General features: G+C 36.7%; 1 protein-coding gene across 4 annotated transcripts in view; it reads right to left on the reverse strand.

Moving 5' to 3' along the window:
* The window catches only part of LOC107737558 (stromal interaction molecule 1-like), a 35,353-nt gene that overhangs the window by 7,940 nt on the left and 4,465 nt on the right, over positions 1-22,948 (reverse strand). For 2 of the 4 annotated variants that reach the window (XM_016549104.1, XM_016549077.1), the window contains exons 3-8: positions 20,222-20,343; positions 11,504-11,634; positions 9,543-9,657; positions 8,552-8,663; positions 8,353-8,465; positions 2,482-2,659 (exon numbers count right to left, since the gene is read on the reverse strand). In XM_016549104.1, the coding sequence (XP_016404590.1) occupies positions 2,482-2,659; positions 8,353-8,465; positions 8,552-8,663; positions 9,543-9,657; positions 11,504-11,634; positions 20,222-20,343 (771 nt within the window). Of the gene's footprint in view, positions 1-2,481; positions 2,660-8,352; positions 8,466-8,551; positions 8,664-9,542; positions 9,658-11,503; positions 11,635-20,221; positions 20,349-21,357; positions 21,882-22,948 lie in introns of those variants that run through there. The other 2 variants (XM_016549096.1, XM_016549086.1) reach the window with 2 other exon arrangements.

A 22,948-nucleotide genomic window follows, 5' to 3' on the forward strand; every position in this document is an offset into this window, starting at 1 on the left:
AAAGTGGAGAGGACTGCACAGGGTAGCCTTCTCTCCTGCTGACCTAGTCCCAGTTCAAACAGGAAGTGAGGTATAAATCAAACTGTCACTGATATGACAGCGGCCAAGGCAGAGTGTAACACTCATAACTTGGAGGGGAGCAGAAGATAAATGAAAAGGAAGGAAATGAACAGCAGAGAACAAGCAGAAAAATTCATAAGGAAAAAAAACTTAGACAGATAGATAAATAGACAGACAGACAGCTAGATAGCTAGATATATAGGCAGACGATAGATAGACAGACAAATACATAGATATATACAGTAGATAGACAGACAGACAGACAGACAGATAGATAGATAGATAGATAGATAGATAGATAGGTGTATATACAGACAGATATGTGAAATATGAAATGTAAAATATGAAAGCCTTTTGCCACAGAAATGCCAGTTGCATCACACAGGATGGAAGTGATGCAGATCAAAGTGGAAACAAGGTGTCCTGATCTCTGTTCCAAATGGGATTTAGTGTGAAGGATATGACAGAAATGCCACGCACTCAGATCCATGTGCTGCTCTGTAACACCGGCCATACCTACACTGTGACTTAATCACATTACACTCAACAAACATTCCTCTTTTCTTTGAACAAACTAATATAGATCACCAAACTGCATCCTTCTCCTTATAAGGCCATTGCTTTAAATTAATGCACCGTAAAGAAAGGATGTTTGAATGATGAGTTTCTCCGGGACCTCTGACCTCTGAAAAAAGACAGAGACACATTCTCTGTTCTGCCTCAGTGCAGTGGGCGCCAGCTGAACTGAGAGTGCAGCATGATAGTGCAATTGTCTGAAACACTCCGAGCCGGATTCAGCACAGCACTGCCCGTCCTTTTGCCATTTAAGGACTTTTGAGGGATGCTTGCATCACCCTGCAAGAGTCTTTTGACCTGAACAGACAAAGATAGTAGGAAATGAAAACACTTCCACTGCATAGACAAATTCCTCTTTTTGTCTTTAAATAAAACATTAGCGTAGATTTGTTTCAAGTCACTTTAGACCTAATAAGTGTGTATTCGTAGTAGTTTCTGTCTTGTTAACATTAACGTTTCAATAAAACATGAACTTTTTAGGAATTATTTATCTAATTACGACCGGCTGCCATTGAAAATGGCCAATATAAACAGTTTTTGTGTTTTTGAAAGAAGTCTCCTGCATTTATTTGCTCAAAAATACAGTAAAAACAGCAACATTGTAGTAACATCGAAATATTATTACTTATTAATATTATTATTAAAATAACTTAATTTTTTAAAATATATAGTTTATTCATGTGATGCAAAGCTGAATTTTCAACAGTCATTATTTCAGTCTTTAGTGTCACATAGACAGCAAGGATCCTGCACACAAAAAGTATTCTCGTAGCTTCGTAAAATTACGGTTGAACCATTGATGTCACATGGATTATTTTAACGATCTCCTTGCTACGTTTCTGAGCCTTGATCGTGGTAGAATCCTTGCTGTCTATGGGAGGGTCTGAGAGCTCTCGGAATTTATCAAAAATATCCTAATTTGTGTTCCGAAGATGAACGAAGGTCTGACGGGTTTGGAACGACATGAGGGTGAGTAATTAATAACAGAATTTTCATTTTTGGGTGAACTATCCCTTTAAGACTAGCTGCCATGGAAAACAACCAATACATGTTGGTCTAGATAAATAGCTGTATTCTTTACATTTGACTCGTGTACGACAATTTTCTTCCAAATACGATAATTTTGAGCTTCTGGTACGATACTCAGACATTTCCAATCTGGTAACACTGTTAAAGCCTCTATGTCCTAATATTTCATCATCCAGGATGTTTGGAACGGACTAGCATTTCAAATAAAAATAAACATTTGACGATACTAAGTATAGCTGCTCCTAATTCAGAAACCAGACTAAATGTACTTTCAATCAGTAACAAAAATAAAGGTATTTTCTAGGTTATTTTCAAACTTAACTGTGGCAAGCTGTTGATTACCACAGACATATTCATATTCATCCCTCACTGTGTAGTGGAGGTGTTTACGGTAACTACAACAGGCTTTACTGTGAATAAACATTTAAAATATGCAATTAATCACCCTAACGTGTTAGCATGAGACTAGACCTGACAAAGTCACTTAGCAATCCTGTGATGTCATGGACCAGTTAAAAAGTAAATCTTGTTTTTTTTTCTTTTGCTTCAGATGTGATGTAACCATCTGTGAAAGACTGTTTACAATACAGTTCTTCAAATTCAACCAACAGAAATTCATTGCTAACTTACAAACAGACGTTCCTCCATCTAGAAAAGTAGTCCTGCCTCAATAAGATGATTTAGAAGAAATTTTTTTAAACTGTGCATCATGAAATATGAGCCTCACAGCTCCACTTTAAAGCCCTTCCGGCCTCTTAGCTGCTTTTTGCTGTAAGCCTGTTTCCTGTTCATTTATAATACAAACTGAGTGCTTACTTCTGCTGCAGGTCCAGCAGGCTCTGCTCAGCTCTCTGAAGCCCTTCGAAGTCCTTCATCATCTTGCCAACGTGGTCCCTAGAATTCCGGTTCTGGATGTAGGCAAACCAGCAGCCCCCCACTCCAATGATGATAGACACCACCAGCATCAAGTCCTTCAAGTGACTGTGTCTGCTCACTGCCAAAAAGAGCAACAAAAAAAACAACAACAACAACACTTGAGGAACAATAAAGTTGATTGTCCACCCTACAATTAAAATTCTGTCATCATTTGCTCACTATCATATTGTTCCAAACTTTTTTTTTTTCTTCTGTAAAACACAAGAGAGGTTCAGCTGAATGTTGATGTTGCTCTTTTCTGTAAAATGAAAGCACCTATTAACCATGGACATCATATTATATTCTCCGTTTTTTTTATTTCCCCCAATCTGTGTCTTTGGCATTTTCTATATTCAGTTCAAAAGTTTGGGGTTGTTAAGATTTTTTTTAAAGTTTTTGAAAGAAGTCCCTTATGCTCATCAAGGCCTCATTTATTTGATCAAAAACACAATAAAAACAGTAATATTGTGAAATATTATTACAATTTAAAAAATAGTTAGTAAAAATAGTTTTCTTAGTTAATATATTTTAAAATGTGATTTATTCCTGTGGAGGCAAAGCTGAATTTTCAGCATCATTACTCCAGTCTTCAGTGTCACACATCTTTCAGAAATCATACTAATATGATGATGTGCTCAATAAATATTTCTTATAACTATCAAGGCTAAAAACAGTTGAGCTGCTTAATATTTTTGAGTATTTTTTGTGAATTTTATGATGATTCTATGATAAATAGAAAGTTCAAAAAACCATTCATTTGAAAAAAACTGAAATTCTTTGTAACATTACAAATGTCTTCACTCTGTCACTTTTGATCATTTTAATGCATCCTTGCTGAATAAAGGTATTAATTTCTTTAAATAACAGTGACAGTAGTGTATGAATGAATGTACACAGTGCTGTATGCACTAGTGTATCATAGTCTAAAGACAGTGCTGTCATGTGGGAATTATGACTCTTTTTCAACATACATTCCATTCGTGACCCCAGCTGACCCTGACATGGCCGAAGCAAATTAGTGTTTTCTTTCCAATGCTTATGTCTGCAATCTTCTGTTAACGTCCATTTTCATTGTTGTTTTTCATACCAAAATAAAACAGTTAAAGTATTTGACTAATGGGTCGTGGATGCTTTCATCATGTCAACCAAAAAAATTGAATATATCGCAGTTAAACATGACAAATAAAACCAGAATATTCTTTTTAAAACAGACTTTACCAGGATATGCAAGTGTGGACTGACTTGCCTTTCTATGAACTAACAAAATCACAAGCCCAGGAGTATGAAGAAGGTATATGGAAAAGCGCCCAGGATTTTTTGGCAGGAGTAATACATCAAATTAGGGTCTGCTCAGGCTGATTGTCTTCCTGTCTCTACAACTCCAGCCTAACATATGTGGCTGTTGCACAACATTGTGATACAAATTTAAAACACACGCACATACCGCTTTTAGCAAGAACAGTAATCCAAACAAGTAGTAATCTACTTGAATGAAATGCTAATGAAATGCTCCCAGTTAGGATCTAACCATGCAGGACACATATACACAGCAGCAGTTCTCTATCACATCTGTCTTAATCTATTTTGCATGCAGAAATGACGGCAATAAATAACTCCAGAGAGGTGTTCCCCACAATGGTGGCGGCATCAGCTGTGTAATGGGATGATTTGGATGACTGGATTAGCAAGAGCTATTTCCATCTGCGATTTCGCTGCTCAGATCCTGCCCAGGAAAATGGCAGGTGACGGGACATGTAGCGGTGCCAAAAGTATTTGTGAGTGGACGGTGTTGAATCCTTCAACCTTGAAGCTCACCCATCCTAACCGGCTTGATTTGGGCTCAGGTTAAATCTCCTGTGGGTTTACTGAAGCCAGCACATGATGAACTTCCGTCTTGGATTTTCTTTTCACTAGTGTTTGATAAAAGAGCTCTATGAATGTACATAAAGGAGTGTTTTGTTTGCATACATAATCTTTGACCAAGTCTAGGGATTTTGGATGGCAGAGCGTCCTCATTTCTTCATGTGTAAGTGCTAAAGCTAAAATTTGTAAACAGACACTAGGCTGATTTTCCATTAGTAGATACAACACCATGAGACACTATTGTAAGATCGTCTGGAATAGTGAGGAACCTTCTACCGTGGACAGTATAAACAGTGACCGGAGAGGCAAATAACTGCCATAGCTGAGATTATTAAGAGGCTCTGGACGGAATCTGGAACCGGGACGGATCAACCAATCGGCGACAGACCAGACAATTCACAGACGTATTGGTATATTTATACAGTATATAAAGTGATTACATCAAATTCCTTCAATTAATTTGACTTTACAAAAAACACAACGCTCCAAACATTTTTTTTTAATATTGTTAACCAAACACAAAGCCTCCCTCAAATGAAAAAATAAAAAGTCAACCAATTTTATTTCAAACAGAGAGCTAGACTTTGCTAGTAAACTACCACCTAGCAATCACTCAGCACGAGGGTGTTTATGGATGTCGCGGCCCACCAAAAACGATCATTCTCATGCTTGGGACCCCGATCTCAAAATTTTAAAGGCATCTATAGTTTCTTGCTTAAAGATTAAAATAAATTTAAAATGTGAAAAATCACTAATATAAATATTTCTAAAATATTATTTGGAAAATATTTAGCTTCAATTATATTACGATATTATGTTGTTGTTTTTTACTTCTCATATATGAGTATTTTATAGTAACTATAAAATGTGTGGTACTATCGTGAATGTGTGTCGAAGACTTACAGGGAAGAGAAGAAATTGTTGAATAAAGCTGTTATTTTAGTTTTCTTTGCAAACAAAAAGTATTCTTGTAGTTTCATAAAATTACATGGATTATTTTAACGATGTCCTTACTACCTTTCCTGGGCCTTGAATTGTGTCAGTTATGTTGCTGTCTATGCAGGGTCAGAAAGCTCTCGGATTTCACCATAAATATCTTAATTTGTGTTCAGAAGATGAACAAAGGTCTTACGGGTTCGGAACGACATGAGGGTGACTAATTAATGACAGAATTTTCATTTTTGGGTGAACTATCCCTTTAAGATGTTGTGTCTAATGCCGTTACAAAAGCACTTTTCGTACCACCAACATCATTAACAGCTTTGACTGATGTTTTTGGCTGATGTTCTAGGTAAAGACATTCACATGAATTGTCAATCATATGAACGCACTCAACCTTTTCCAGGTCTCTCACCTATTTATTGATAACATCTGTCCCATCATCCCTCGCTTCTCTGTTTCACCAGCTGTACTTCAGTATCACGCTGTAACGGTTGACATTAATACCTCTTCTGTCTGGCTCTTGTACTCCAATAAGCCTGGCTATTTTCAGATGCAGAAGATATTTGCTCATGAGAAAAGAAAACAGACTAAACCTTCCCTTGATTTCAGCACGTAACGAGCAATGAATACAGCAGTCTGGACTTCATCCAGAGAACCCTCTGCAAACACCATCCCAGAAAACTTGTTATGCCTCACAGAACATTTCCAAGCTAGTGTTTTTCTAAAACCTCTAAAACAGGAAGTAGAATTAAGAAAATTGTTCCAACAATTCAGTTGAAAGGTAAAGCAAATAACTTATTAAATGGATAAATTGTCTGGATCCAACCCTTACGGAGATCTGAGATGACCGAACACTTGAGAAGAGATGATGCCAACCCCCCAGAAGACCTCAGATGATGCTAACCCTGAACAACATAAAACTACCAAATTTAGCTTAATCACAACGTTTAATCGCAGTCGCAAAGTTTAATCGCAACATATAATCATTGCAGTTAATAGTGTTCACCGTCTGTTTGATTATGTGTCATTTGTAACTAACCAGGGGCGGACTTACCCATTAGGCAAAAGTAGGCGACCGCCTTGGGCCCCCAAAAGCCAAGGGCCCCCTAAAATGCTTTTCATATAGGATATGCGCATTAAGCGCTGACAAGACAACGATTGCTGTTTACGGTGTTTATTACCACAACAACCGTCCGAGTCAGTGGCGCCTGCAGGTGTACGGCACTGAGTACCATGAGCGCTCAGACTGACCTCAGATTTACCCCGCAAACATTTCAGCAGTTATCATAGGCCTGTGTGTCCCATATTTCTGTCGACTGAACAGCAACAATTAATTTGTTGGCTATTTTACAAATGGGAATACAACGAATTCATGATAATGTTTACATTCGAGCTACCCGTAAAATTTATAGTGAAAAGTACTATAAAAGCGTCTGGAATGCAATAAAGTAATTTTAAAGCTGTTTTTAAAGCATTTGCTGCATGGGTAAAAAAAAAAGGGCTAATAAATAATTCACATATCATACAAAATTGCGTTGCAGTAAATCCTTTAAATTTTCAGGAATTCAGAACAGAGCAACATAAAAATCAGAAAAAACAGCTATACATTTATAGGACAAAGTTTTACACATATGCCATTATAATTTGTGTTTTATTTTTTAATTGTACGGAATTATAAAATAAAACGCAAATTCTTTACAGTTTGGAATGATGCATTATTCTTACCTTTATGAGCAAAAATGACTGCGTATTAAGTTGTTTCCACTGTTAGAAAAAAATGCAAGTGATCGCGCTGGCGCCTCCATGTCCTGCAGAGCGCGCTTCAGCTTCCACTCTCTGCGCATTTATCTAGGTTAAACACTTAAACTAACATCGTGATATGCTTGAACTGTTTTATATCGATAGATTTTATTTTAGGCAAGTCGTGATGATTTGAGAAGGCTAAATTGACCAAACATATAGGCTATGATCAATTCACTGTCTGCCGCTGGCCGTTACTTAAAAACACTTACATATTAACGAACAAAAAATGCTCCAAACGTTTTTCTAAATTAACTTTATTAAAAATGAAACAAAAAATGCTCCAAACGTTTTTCTAAATTTACTTTATAAAAAACGAAACGAAATATAATCACGTTTCCATTACATACAAAACTGAACTATTTTAATAGCTGAAACAGTAGTATAAGCTTTTTTTCATCTAATCCACTTCATCCAACGCTGTTTTGTTCTCATCTGTGAACATGCTCTTGATATATGTATTTTACCATTTTGTTGAGTTTAAAACGTGTGACACATTCGTTCTGCTCTCACTGATCATTTGACTAACTGATTCACAATAATGAATCGATCTTACCAACTCTTGCCAATAAATCAGAATTAATTCAAATGGACAGTTTGAAATGATTCACAGAAATTAATTAAATACCAATTCTTGTCAATAAGAATTAATTCATTAAAAGAAATGAAGTGATCTTTCCAAAACTTGCAGATGAATCAAAATTAAGTTAATTCATTAATTAGAATGGACAGTTTAAACTGATTCACAGAAATGAATCTTTCAAAATCTCACCCCTGAATCAGAAATGATTGATTCAAATGGAGAGTTTCAAAAGCATTTACAGAAATGAATCAAACGTATTGCCAATGAATCATAAAAGATTAATTTAAATGGGCAGTAATCAAACTCATTCATTGAAATGAATCAAACTTACCAACTACTGCCAAAAAAAATCTGAATTAATCAATTTAAATGGACAGTTTGAACTGATTCACGGAAATGAATCAAAATGACCAACTCTTGCCAATGCATTAGAATTTTTTCATTAAAGTGGACAGTTTCAATTGAATCAATAATACCTAATCTTGCCTACTTTTGCTACTTGAGTTTAAATCAGGGACACTATTTAAAAAGTCATGAGACAACATATACAGTATAATATATAACCACAAATATATGCTACTCACTTGGAGATCCAAAAAGCACTGTGTCCAGAGCCTTCAGCTGTAGTTTCTGTGCATGACTGCGGTCTGGTATCTTCAGCACGGACAGAAGCAGGGTGGCATTTTTTACAGCAAGTCTGTGAATGGAACCATCTTGATCACCGAATTCACTTCAGTCCAAAAGCTGAAAAACTAACGTTAGAGATGCTGTACGCTTCCTCACCTGGGCAGAGCTTTTCCACTGATGTCATTCTTCCTGAAGGAATCAACATACTGAGGTAACTCCACACAGTTGATGAGCCACTTTTCAGCTTCCTCTACTGTCCAGCTATACACTACAGACAAAAAAATCGTTAAGTGCCGCTAGTGGTTTACATTTACATTTACATTTAGTCATTTAGCAGACGCTTTTATCCAAAGCGACTTACAAATGTGAAAAAAAGTAACTTGCGTTACTTATTTGAAAAAGTAAAAAGTAATGCCTTACTTTACTAGTTACTTGAAAAAAGTAATCTGATTACGTAACTCACGTTACTTATAATGCGTTACACCCAACACTGGTCAAAACTAACAAAAGAGCAACAATATATAAGTGCAAATGACAAGTCTCGGTTAGCCTAACGCAGTACACGTAGCAAGGTGTATATATATATATATATATTATACACACACACATATACACACACACACACAAAGAAAAACAAGTAGATAGAATAGAAAAAATAGAAAGCCAGTGTTTGTTTGTTTTTTGTTGTTGTTTTTTAAAATTAAAATAAAAATAAAATAAAAAAAGAAGATATAGATAAAGTAGAATTAAAATAGAATAGAAAGTGTTAGAGTTAGAGGGTCAAATAAAGGTGGAACAGATGTGTTTTTAGTCGTTTCTTGAAGATGGTTAAGGACTCAGCTGCTCGGATTGATTTGGGCAGGTCATTCCACCAGGAGGGAACAGTTAATGAAAAAATGGTTGATGTTAATGAAAAAATAATGGTTTAGGGTGCAAGAGGACACTGAGAATATTGCCATGGAAGATATATTGAACAAATGATGGAAGCTTGATGCTTTCAGTTCCACAAACATAATGCTTTCACTTCTACATGCAGGTAAGGTGGTGTGGGTTTATAATGTGGACTATCTGGGATGATTTTAAAATGACTTTAAAATGGTTAAATGCTTTTCACTGAAATAATTAGCCTGATGAGATGTGTGCAAACCTTCAGAGGCCTTCCAGGAATTCCACATGTCCTCCACTGTGATCAGCATATCTGCTCTATGGAAGCTGTTGTGTTTTCCTTTAGGATCTTGGTACTTCAAGTCTTCCCTTAGAAACTGTTTGAGGAAACAAAGACAGGATGTTAGAATTCTCTGATGTGGTGGTTCTCATCTGATGGGTTGCGACTCAAAAATGGGTCACAGTTTGTTCTGATAGGGTCACATGCAGCTGGTAAAAAAATCGTGAATGCAACTGTATAAACATGTTTATTAAGTATTGCAAAAATAAATAGGCATAACAATTTGCAAATGCAAGGAGAAAAATCCAGCACCCAGATCTTAGCAGTAAAACAGTCATATGCTAGTCTAGACTTGATTGTTTGTGCTTCTAGAAGAAATTTATTTTTACAGCACTGTGTATTTGCATAATTCAACATTTGGCAAGAGACGTAAAGCCACAGCAAACAGTTGATTAACTTGTAATGTTTGTCTTGGGTTGTTGTGATCCAGTAGTTCTACTGTAGAGCCTCAGACAACCTACATTATGTAAATGCTGACAGTTTCACTGGGTCCAGTCGCTTCACGATCCCTCAGATCAGCTCTGACTGTGGTAAAGGTTACACTCACAGGACTGTCTATGGCCTTGGGCGGGCTGCTGTCGGTCAGCAGTAATACTGTTTACTCAGAGTGCTCAGATGTGACATTCTCATGAAAAAGGAATCGCTTTGGGTGATTCAAAGAGAATACAGAGTTCTTTTTATAGCCTATGTTCATAACCCATAATCATGGCGAATCACTTTTGTTTGCATGCAAAAGTGTCATGCCCATCAAACTGATGGTGACAGGCAGATCCAAAAATGGATTTTGAATTTCCTTTTTCCCCCCCAAAAAAGAGTTTGTATCTTTGATAATTAGGTTGCATGATTATTGTAAAAAATATTATAGAAAAAAACATATTGTACCAAAGTGTCTGAAATGTAGTGACAGCAATCACTCATCTAAATCGAGTCCAATCGAGTCACACTTTCCAAAGATCATTTGCTTTAAACATACAATTCCACCCACCTATCACAAACTACTATGACTATAACTACTATGAGTTAAGTAAAAAAAAAAAAAAAAAACATACCAAAAATACATAATCACTATTCAAAAGTTTGGGGTGAGTACAATTTGAAAGAAAAAAAATTGAAAAGTTATTTTTTTAGTCTTTTATGCTCACAAAGCCTGCATTTATTATATTTTAGAAATACAGTAAAAAGAGTAATTCTGTGAGATATTACCAATTGAAAATATTTTAATAATGTATATTTTAAAATGTAATTTATTCCTGTGATGGCAAAGCTGAATTTTTAGCATCATTACTCCAGTCTTCAGTGTCACATGATCGTTCAGAAATCATTCTAATATGCAGATTTGGTGCTCAAGAAACATTTATTATTATCAAAGATTAAAAAGTTTTACTTTTTAGTATTCATTTACTATTTTTAGTATTCATTTGTTTTAAAAAAAAGCTTCAGACCCCAAAAGTTTAAAAAAGTTTTAATCTCTACATTTATTATTGAAAATTATAAATGTATAATAAAAAAGACATATTCCCCATTTAAAAATCACAGTTGAAAGATGAAAAAACCCTATAACAACGTGTAATGTATGTTCTTCTTCTCTGTAAAAGTTTTGCAACATACTCAGACTTGTACCAGTACAGCTGTACACCGCAAGCCAGTATGTTGTACTTCACTGTGCTGCACTGTCGTACTGTCAAGTATTTGTAAAGCGCTTTTGACAATACATATTTCAAAGTAGCTTTACAGAGATCTATGTCTCTAGTAAGCAAGCCAAAAGCCACTGTGTCCTTTCAAGCAAGCACTTGTTTGTACATTGGGCACAGTGCACTGTGCTGCAACGTCAACCTCTCAACACAGCAGACCACAAAACCACACACAAATGCTGCAGCCCTCACCCCATCCGTCTCTGTCACGTCCACGCTGCCGTCTGCATCATCGTCCATGTCTTTGTGAATGCTGCGGATGGCCTCGAAACTTAGCAGAGCGTTTTCATCATGGCAAAGAAGCTCATCGATACCACACAGTTCTGAAGAGAGAAAAAAGCCATATATAAGACAAGTCCACTTTTTTACACAATTGCTATGTTACAAAACCTAGTAAGTTAACAGAGGGATCATTTTAAGCAACATGACCACTGTACCACAAGGTAGCCAAAATAACTGCCACCCAAGATATTGACCAAACTCTATGGCAGCATTGCATGTATTCAAAGAACACAATACCATATTTCAATATGTGAAGCTTAGTGAAAAATACATCCAAGATGGCAGACAAGAAATACACTTATTAGAACAAATACACTTAGATGTTTCAGCCTTGGCGGCCTTTGTATTTTTCCCCACAGATATTTTCAAAAAGTCTAAATATATAGTATCAAATTATCAAAGGTATCAAATTTTCATGTTGCGATTAATTGCTAATGCTTTTATTACAGTATACGGTATTATCACGATATTGAAATTAAGTTTAAAAAAAGTGCTGTCATAATACAGTATAACAGGTTTAATAACTTTTTTCTTATAACAAAAATAACTGAACATTTAAATGCAATAAAGCAATACAGAAAAATGTATACAGCGGTGTTGTGCATTTTGACCAGTTTATGGGAAAAGTATTCTTAAAATGCATTCAAAATTCTGAATAATTTGTAATATATAATTATTCACGGTATTTAGAAGTGCCCACGATAACAATATCGTACATATTCATTACCATGATATATTGCATTACCGAATACCGGCACAAGTCTAAGTATAACCAAAGTTAAAACGCTACAAGGTGTGAACCAACCAATCTAACTATCTATGAGATGAATCACGACATTGCAAACTCTGATTTGAAGCAAAATATTATTTCTATCATGACAACTCTCTGAAGATTTTAGCATGGTAATGGATATGATAATGTTAATGTATTCGGTCTTGGCAAAATAGATCTGCTACACTGCTGCTTTAGATTACTGCAAAGCAAGTACAGTAACTTGCTACTGCCAATACATACACTGATACAGTGCTATGAGTATTTATGACCGTGTCTACACCAGACGCAACAATTGATGTGTTGCCCCGTGCTGCAACAGCTAAAGTCTGTCTATATGCTGGACGCGACAAAACGACAGTTGCAGATCATTTGAACTTTGTGTCAGTAAGTCATAAATAGAACGAGGCAGCAGTTTACTGTCGGGGATTTGTCGTGTTGCGCTGCGCCACATCCAGTGTAGAGAGCATCACTGATTATAATGAGTTCTATAGTATTTTGTTGTGCCGCGCCACTCGCGTCCGGTGTAGACATGGTGTAAGGCATACTGCTGCTGCACAAAACCCATAAAAAAATAACCTGTAACAGATCTATACAGGTGGAGCTGGGGAGGTGGAGGGTTTCGGAGGAACTTTGAAAGCGTGCTGTGAGCTGCTCTAGCGAATGCTAACCAGCTATTTAAATGTAAAGCAGCAAGCTCATTGGCTGCGTATGCAACATGAACCAATCAGCTTGTGCCAAGTAGTTTAACGCTGTGAATATCATCAGCTTGCGTAAACGACCCATCAGCCGGCAACATCAAGAGTTTCATGACAGAACTTGGCATTTAAAAAAAACAATCAAACAAAAAGACAAAGTTACAAGGCTGTGTAGGCTACTTAATGGCTTTAATGAGGGAAAGAACTACAATCCCATGAAGTATTGTGAACAACCAAACTGAACGGCACATACTGTAATTGGTGATTATTGATTGGTGGATATTTCTTTGCAGAATCATGGATGATGACAACACGATTATTTAAAAAAATACGTTGACATAATCAATGGGATTTTTCATTTTGGAACCTAGTCACTGCACTGAAATATCTATTGAAGTATTACACTGTTAGCTTAATAAGATGTTAACTACAAATTGCATTAATTGTACACAGTTAACTGTGTTTTGCAACACAGCTAATATGCACTAACTCATTGCAATCATTCTGGGCAAATTTGCTTCTTAAGCAACATACAATTGCATACAAAAAACAGAAAAATCTGGAGTGTCTTACTGTATCTATTATAAACTGCACAAAAAAGCCAAGTTAAAAGCCTTCTTCAAGAGCACAAAAGGCCTATTCAGACCCAAATTACCTTGAAATGAAAATGACTTTCATTTAGTCCCTTCAGTGAAATTCATGCATCATCGATGGGTAATGTTTAAATCAAATTCAGACTCATTAAAAAGGGTATCTGTCATTTCACCAGCAAAAACGCCAACTGTACTTGTCTATAGAGTTTGGAAACTAAGTAAGGATAAGGAACTGATGACTTAGTGATGATGTACAGCTGAAAACTGAGCCAACAGCGGTGCCTTTGTAAGGGCCCAATATTTGAGCCCACTGTAACAGGAGAGATCAATTTGAGGGTGACGCTCATACAGTTGGTAACATATCCACGTAAGAGCCATAGAGTGACTTTTAAACTATTTATTGATGGAGACACAACACAGCTTCTGAGGTATTGTAGATATTGCTGTTATATGGCGGTGTGCAGGAGTGGATGTCCTGGAGTTAACCTTTGTCTCACAGAATTAAAAGACCTGATTATGGAGCAGGTATTAACTTAAGAAATCAACTATTCCAAGCTTTTTTTTAACCGGGCTCATCTGACATTTTACAGCTAAGAGTGGATACAATTAAAAATGCCTATGTTACAAGTCCATGATTAAATGGTGTTCTTTCAGGCTGATCCATTTTGATAAAAGAAGCTTTTAAGGTCATAAGATCTGCACAGCTATTTTTGTCCCCATTTCACAGAAGGTAAAAAAAAAGTAGTGTCAGTGCAAAACCACTAAACAAACATGCCACAACCGCAACTCTTCAAAAAGCACTTGTCATCACACATACACATTAGCACTCACTGGGTTTCTGCATGTTAAGAAACATAATGACTCAGAGAAAACCGTTTGCAAATGTTGACACCACATCCAGTTTAGCTTGCTAACTTAACTGAGCTAACCAGACCCAGATCAAGCAGTCACATGTGCAACAGGTACAAGTAAAGTTAATGGCATAGATTTACCTATTTAAGAAGCAAGACAGACCAATTTTGCCATTGATTTTAATTGAGAAAGAGGCATCAGATATGCATGAGAAGAAACAACAAAGTAGACGATCTCAGAAATGTCCTCACATATTATCCTTGAATTCCCTGTATGCATTCCCTCCACCCGATTCACTTAAGATATCATCTGACATACAGCCAGATTCAGTTCACTCCCCATAAAGTTCTGTTATCATTTCTGTCATCAACAAACTCTTCTGTGGAACACAGACGGTGCAGTTGCAAAGTATTTCCTGTAGCTTAACTTTAAGACAAAAGCCTGGCTACTTGCAGGTTTTTAAACCATGTTGTCATGGAACTTACAAACTCGAGCAAATCCAGAAACTATTTTTGTCTCAGAGGCAAACACTATAACAGCCTACTAACTTCTAAACAAACACAAATGCTCAGTCAATGACATTAAACATCAGTGTACAAAGTGCATTGGACTATGGAAAGCCAGTAAGGTCAAAATTCTGGAGTTTTTTACTAAAGGTTAGTTGGATCTTTGAATACATTCAGTTTTAAATAAATGCATTTTTGTTGCTAATTTTTTGTTTTAATGAGTTTTACTAATTTATATTGAAAGCCATATGGATTTGGAATGACATGACTTGCGTAAATTATGACAGAAATGTATTTTTGGGTGAAGTGCCCCTTGAACAGCCAGGACACATTGAAGCAAGCTGCTGTTAGAATGTGATAAAATCCTAGAGGCAATGAATGTCTCGTTTAAGACAATCAATTTCCGCCATTTCTTTTCCTGTATCTCTGGTTAGAGCATTACTTTGTAGGAGAATGAGGGAAATTGAGAGGCCTAGGATCAGGAGAGGAGAGGAAAAAATGGAGGGAGGTTTGGTCTGCTTCACTGGATGGCGGGGACCTTTAAAAAGATCTGAGACGACAGTCAGATTTTGTGGAGCCTTGAGGATTTACAGAGCTGTTGTAAAAAGACCCTTCAATATTGTCCTATGGCCCAGCTGCATGAAGTCACACACATGTCAAGATCAGACGGGTAATTTACACAATGCACACTAGAGGTTTGAATACTTATACATAGCAGTGGATCAAATATTACTAATTGTGTGGTAATGCTGAAAATATTATGGTTAACATTGTTTTTCTATTTAATGTAGTAATTTGGGTTCAAGATCAAGATCAATCGACTGTTGATTACCACAAAAATTTATTCTGACTCATACATACATTGCTTTAAAAAAAATGAGGCCAATTTATAAAGGATTAAGATGCACAGTTTTTTATTAGTACAGCCACAAGACATAAATAATAGGTGAATTAATAAGATTTTAGTGTGAAAATGGCTTATTAACTTTTACTGTGTAAAGTTACATTATATGAAATTTTACAAGTCGTTGCCATGATAACACAACAGCTAAACCCTAATGTGACGGAAAAAATGATTTAAACAGCTTTACAGCTCAAATAATACAGATGTTTTAACAGAAAACTTTAATGCTTCACATTTCTGCTTTTAAAGCCTTCAAAACACCTCAATTTCAGAAAAGAAGTCTTGGGTAGAAATTATTTTCGTGGTAATCTTCATTATGCTCAAATGCTCAGATTGAGCTTGTATTGAACCCGGAATAACAAATGTAATGTGTCATTTTGCATTCCAATAAAACAATCTCCACAGTGGTCCAACTTTGCAGCTCTCAATTTCAAAGGGAGATAACACTGAAAATCTTATTATTCCCACCATTTCCTATAAAAGGAGAAATGTTCTGGGGAAGGCATTCCACTAGGAGCTGAGATGCTAAGTCCTTTTCTGAAACAGTTGGATAAAGTCAACACAGCCCTGGATGTAATACATGCAATTTAGAGCCTTTTCCAGATGCATGCAAAGAGATCCACCTCAAAGACGAAAGAGAAGCCCATTTAGAATTAACCCCAGTGAGGCAGGGGGCCTGGGAAAATAGATGATGACCTCTGAAAGCACTTTAAAGGCAGCTTGATTTAAATATTTATTTAAGTGACTTACTATAAACTAATAACTAGAACAACAGAAATAGTAACCGAAAACGTCAGTAACTCTCCAGTCCATTGGTCACGCCTGTGAAGTGTCTATCAGAATCAGGAACAGACAGAACCCTTCTGGAAGATTTGAGTGATTCCCAAAGTCAAGACCATGAAAAACCCACTTAACTGACCATTGAAAACTGACCTTAAAGGTGCTGTATGTAAGTTTTTGACTCTACTAAAGCATAAAAATACCATAATATGTTTGCAGATATGTTCCTGTTGGTGTCGTCAATCTGGCAACCTGCGTGTGCTCAATTCTGAGGAGGGGGGGCCGGGTGAAAAAACTCTCTAAAATATATTGAATTTGGACTGCAATACCTAGTTCAACCACTCGGTGTCAATCCTACATACAGCACCTTTAAAGGTCACTGCACACCAGACTGGCAGCTAAAATCACAGTATTCAGAAAGCCATAGGATGTAGAGGGTTTATTCTTTTCTGAGCAATGAGACTAGGCTACATCCACACGAAGGCAGATCTTCATCTCAAGAAATATCTGCGTACACACGAAACCACGAAACCGACACAAAACGATGAAGTGTACATGCCAGACCAGTATGTGGCACTGTAATTCTGCCACAGAGATACACTAAAAACGGAGAAGAAGACTTGGACTATAAAGGCTGATTTATACTTCTGCGTCAGACCTACGCCGTAGTTTACGCATAGACGCACACCCATACGCTGTAGCCTGACGTGCACCTCTCCAAAAATCTAACAGTGCGTCAGTTCTACACGGACCGCAAGCGCTGTGATTGGTCTGCAAGAACCCCTCCCTCCATATGTACTTGAGGTTTGTGTGTGTTTATGTGCACTTTAATATATTTTAATGTTACACCTTCTTATATAAAATAAAACAAAGCAAAGAACAAGTGTCTTATCATTTATTATACTACATAGCATTATACATCAGTAGTTGTCCGCAACAAACAATGTTGATCTGCCGTGGTACAAGTCCTTGTGCAGATTGAAAGAATGCCATCATCTCCTGTTCCGTTGTTGTCTCCTTTTTGTAGTTTTAAATAATGATTTAATGATTTGATATTTATTTGCCGCCGTCACGGCTATAATGCCGACGAGCTGCTTCTTCTTCGGCTTTTTCCGTGGTACTGCGGGTTACACCAGCAACATGCCCGTGGACACTGCAGACTAGCGGTTTGCATGTGTACTGCACGTTGACGCGGACAACGACGCAGAAGTATAAATGAAAACTGACGCATAGCCTACGGCATAAAGGCTACGGCGTAGGTCCGACGCAGAAGTATAAATCAGCCTTAAGCATTAACCTTGCACGCTGTATGCAAACGAACATGGAACAATGCATTTATTAATCTGTGTTCGTTCAGTGTTTGTGCATGTTGTTGTTGTTGTTACATGACATAGCGGTGTCTAACTAGGGGCGAGACGTGGGGTGATGACATCGTTTCACAAAATGGCTGTACACACGAAACTGCAAGGGTGTCGTTTTGAGATTTATCCACTCTGGGACCCAGGTTTCAACCGGGCCCCCTCCCCCCAAAAAATGGTTTCACTCTCCCAAAACGCCAGATCCGTCTAAACGATAAATTTTCGTATACAGCTAAACGCGTCTCCGTGTGGACGGGGCCTAAAAAGGAGTTGAAGTTTGGAAGAGTAAAATAGCAAGATTGCCAATGCCGCTGTTTAATATATAAGAGTGTTTCTTTTTCCAATCTTTTCACAAGGTCTACTGTATGTTTTATTCTTTCAAGAGTTTTGAGTAGACTACAGTCTGCCTACTGGTGAAGGTGCATGACAGGAAGAGGATCAGTCTGTTAAGTGGAAACTGAACATTAGTGTCAAAGCACAAGAGGACACTTTGATGGAAAACAAAACTTGCGAGGGTGACATACTCCAGCAGTCTGGGAGGCATTTATGTCACTCTGTGCATTTGCTAAAGAAAACCTCCTGCATCTAATACTTCATTCTCCTTGAAGAAAAAAATGAAAATTTGCTCAAACTCACCCTCTGACCATCCAAGATGAGTGTGTTTCTTCATTGGAACAGATTTGGAGAAATTTAGCATTGCATCACTTGTTCACCAAGGATCATCTGCAGTGAATGGGTGCCGTCAGAATGAGAGTCTAAACAGCTGATACAAAAATCTCAATAATCCACAACACTCCAGTCCATTAATTAACATCTTGTAGACTGAAAATGTGTGTTAGTAAGAAACAAATCCATCATTAAGGCATTTTAACGTTAAACCATTGCTTCTGGCCAAAATACCAGTGTATAATCCATAATAACGCTTCCTCCAGTGAAAAAGTCCATTCCCTGTTTTCCCTTCACATTAACATACAATGACATATTTGCTTAGAACTGTTTTGGCTTTTAAATGCTGCTTGATCAGTGCATATTTATCTCCTGATTTACACGAGACAACTTTTTCAATGGGTTAAACAATGTTATGGATAGAGGACTTGTATTTTATCTCAAAGCAAGATAAAAATGCTAAATATGGTTATTACAAAACATACATTTTTGCTTCACAAGATGTTAATTGATGGACTGGATTACTTTTGGATAATTGCAATACTTTTATCAGCTGTTAGGACCCTCATTCTGACGTCACCCATTCACTGCTGAGGACTTATTGGTGAGCAAGTGATGTAATGCTAAATGTCTCCAAATCTGTTCTGATGACATAACAAACTCATCTACATCTTGGATGGCTTAAAGGGTTAGTTCACCCAAAAATGAAAATTCTGTTATTAATTACTCACCCTCATGTCTTTCCAAACCCGTAAGACCTTCGTTCATCTTCAGAACACAAATTAAGATATTTTTTTAAAATCTGAGAGCTCTCTGTAGACAGCAATGCAACTGCAATGTTCCCAGGTCCAGAAACGTAGTAAGGACATCAGTAAAATAGTCCATGTGACATCAGTGGTTCAACCGTAATTTTATAAAGCTACGAGAATACTTTGTGTGCTCAAAGAAAACAATAATAACATAATTTATTCAACAATTCTTCTCTCCGAGTTACCGTCTTCCACCATTTTGGAGAGCACCCCAGAACTTAATCAATGTAATCAGCGCTGTTTATGTTCAGTACATAGCGTGCGCATGCTGAACATAAACAACGCTGATTACGTCTTACGGGTTTGGAACGACATGAGGGTGAGTAATTAATGACAGAATTTTCATTTTTGGGTGAACTATCCCTTTAAGCGTGAGTACATTTTCAGCTATTTTTTAATTTTTGGGTGAACTGTTCCTTTAATTCCAGCATCCTGACACATAATTTTGTAAGTGCAGCATATGGATTGTGAAAGACTGGTTTGACATCATCACCCATGAGGACTAAACAAGGGAAGCGCTTTATCTTATCTAGCAGCACACATAAGAACAGTGTATATCATATACCGCCATTTCTCTCTACAACAAACACTGTTCCACTGGGATTATGTAACACATAAAATTTACACTATACAGACACATAAAACATGGGAAATAACACAGAGTGATTCAACTGAATGATGATTTCCTACCGGATAGTCCATTGGCTGTCTGCAGGTGGTCTGTCAGGCTGGGCTGGTCTGCTGTACTCCTCCATAAGAAGCCAAGCCATGCAATGTACATACAGTGTCTGGCAAATCTCAATAGATCCATGCTAAACTTAAAACAGAGAGAGAGAGCATTTAAAAATACTAATCTGGCATTGTGAAATAATGAAACATTCACTCACATATACTGTTATGACATAAACACATCGTTGAGTATGACAGCAAATCGTTTTAACTTTTATTACTATCACATCTATTTTTAGGTTACTGGTATTTGTTTTTAATTGCTAGCAAGTAATCCAAAAACAAATAGTATCTTTTTCAGTTTCACTACTAACTATGCCGGTTCTACTTATACTTACAGTACTTATATAGTAGGCTATCTATTTATGGGTGTCCAAGGTATTACTAGCAACATTTCTTATTGCACTAGTTACAGTTGTTTTAGTTTTAGTTAGAATGGCTGCTTTACAGTTTAATTACAAATCCAACTAGTAGGCCTAAGATTAAAAATGTACTAAAAAGTTAGGACTAGGCTACTACTGTATATTCAGTGAATGCCAGTAAAACTAAAACAGATACTAGTGCTTATTTGAATGGTTACAAATAACTAAGGAATACATACTAATACTAAACTAGTAAATACTAGCCACTAGAGAAAATGAAAAAGATACTGCTGGATTACGTATTAATAATTAGAAAAATAAAAAGTACAAGTATCACAAACCTAGAAATTGTTTGTTTAAAGGGACGTGTTAACGCACGATGCCATATGGGTAGAGCTGAATTGTATATGTAGCTACATGAAAAACCCTCCAAACGTAGCTGCACGCTTCAGTCCAGTTACGCGTGGCATGTCACATTCGTTTTGATATATTTACATATTTGGCAAACTTAATCAGATGCCGGATGATCAAATTCATCTTACTAAATAAAAAAGCGGCAAATAGCCTATGCCTCTTTTTGTGGTACGCTCAAGTTCCGCCTTTGTGTAGCCTATTTTGCCACTTGGCTCATATCAGATAGCATACGAAAGCACAAAAGCAACTGTTGCCGTAATGATGCAAATGCACATGTAGCCTCACACTCATCATGTTATTGATTTGAAAATATAAGATTACCTGTCCAAATCCGAAGGTTGCAAACTGCGCGAGTCTCTCGTGACAAATCAGATGTAAAAGTTTCTTTTGATCTAACTGAGGTCCATTAGGCAACCGATAGCTGTAGGATGTTATTCTAATCAGCGGGATGTTGTTTTAACTCAGGTGCAAAACTGTTGTCATTTTAATGTCCAACAAGTTTAAACAATAGGCTACTTCAAAAATGTTCGAGATCCCACATTTCCCCCTTATAGTCTATAATAACCCGCCCATGTCAATAATATCAAATAGCCTACTGTCAAAAATATTTGTCCATCGCTGGTGTTAATGCGCGCTTCGAACAAAACGTCCAAAATGAAAAAGAGTTGTTTTCCAAATGTATGACACCAGAAGTATGTCCCGGATTTATAAATTAATTTTCGAAGTTCACTGCATGGTTTCAACGTCCTCTTTTCTGAGTTATCCAAAAACCCCTTGGTGTTAAGAATCCGTAAGGATCCGTTTGGTGTCGCTTTTGGAGGTTGTCTAATGGTAAAGCAAATAGTTTCTTGGGATATAAATTGTCAGGGTTTGAGGTTTGTTCTCAAAAAGCAGAAAGACACGGCCATCTAGTGGCATGATGCTCAAACCATGTAGCTAAAACTGAAGAAACCCCTCCCAGTTTTCCTGTCTGTTTAACATAACCTTTAATGTGTTCAAAATTTTGATAGGCCTACATAAATTTAGCCCAGTACTCTATCTATCTATCTATCTATCTATCTATCTATCTATCTATCTATCTATCTGTCTGTCTGTCTGTCTGTCTATCTATCTATCTATCTATCTATCTATCTGTCTGTCTGTCTGTGACAACTATGGGTGAGATACAAACAAACAAAGACTGAAAGCCTTTTTGCATGAGATTTCATAGGCTATAAATGATCAAAGGATAGTTTCATTCAAATAAAAAATTTTCATTATTAGGCTTTTTCATGTAGCAAAAAATTGGAAATTTATAGCAGTGCACTTAAACCCTTTTCCATACAATTACTACCAAATCAAAGTTACATGCACAACTCGAAGTCAAAGTGCTTTTTTTTTGTACTTATTGCATCACAGCCACATTCCCATCCACTTTCATAGTATCCCTTACGAAAATTAACCATGGTTGTACAACAAATAAAACCACAAAACCATGGTTACTATAGTTAAACCATGGTAACCACAAATTAACCATGGGTTTACTATACTAACTATAGTTTAACTAAGGTATTTGTAGTAAAACTGTGGTTCTACAAATAGTAATCAATACGCAAAAAAAACAAGGTTACTACACTTTTACTACAATAAAACCATGGTTAATTTTTGTAAGGGATGGAAGAGAGCAGCCTGAACATTATTCAAAACTTCTATTTTTGTTGTGCGCCAAGAAGAAAGCTATAACGAATTTGTAACGATATGGGCCCAGTTTTGCGTAAATTATTCATTTAAAGGTTCACATTTGTAGCAGTAATTTTGGTGGAAAATGATAAGCCCACGACTCTGTGTATGATTCAAGTCGATATTCTCACGGCTCCTCCTTAGTTCAGGTAGTTTCATCTTGAGTGTGCGGTTGTGATGATACGGGATTTCC

Source organism: Sinocyclocheilus rhinocerous, unplaced genomic scaffold (genome assembly GCF_001515625.1).
Source record: "Sinocyclocheilus rhinocerous isolate Xijiao unplaced genomic scaffold, SAMN03320098_v1.1 scaffold4236, whole genome shotgun sequence".
Taxonomy (NCBI): domain Eukaryota; kingdom Metazoa; phylum Chordata; class Actinopteri; order Cypriniformes; family Cyprinidae; genus Sinocyclocheilus; species Sinocyclocheilus rhinocerous.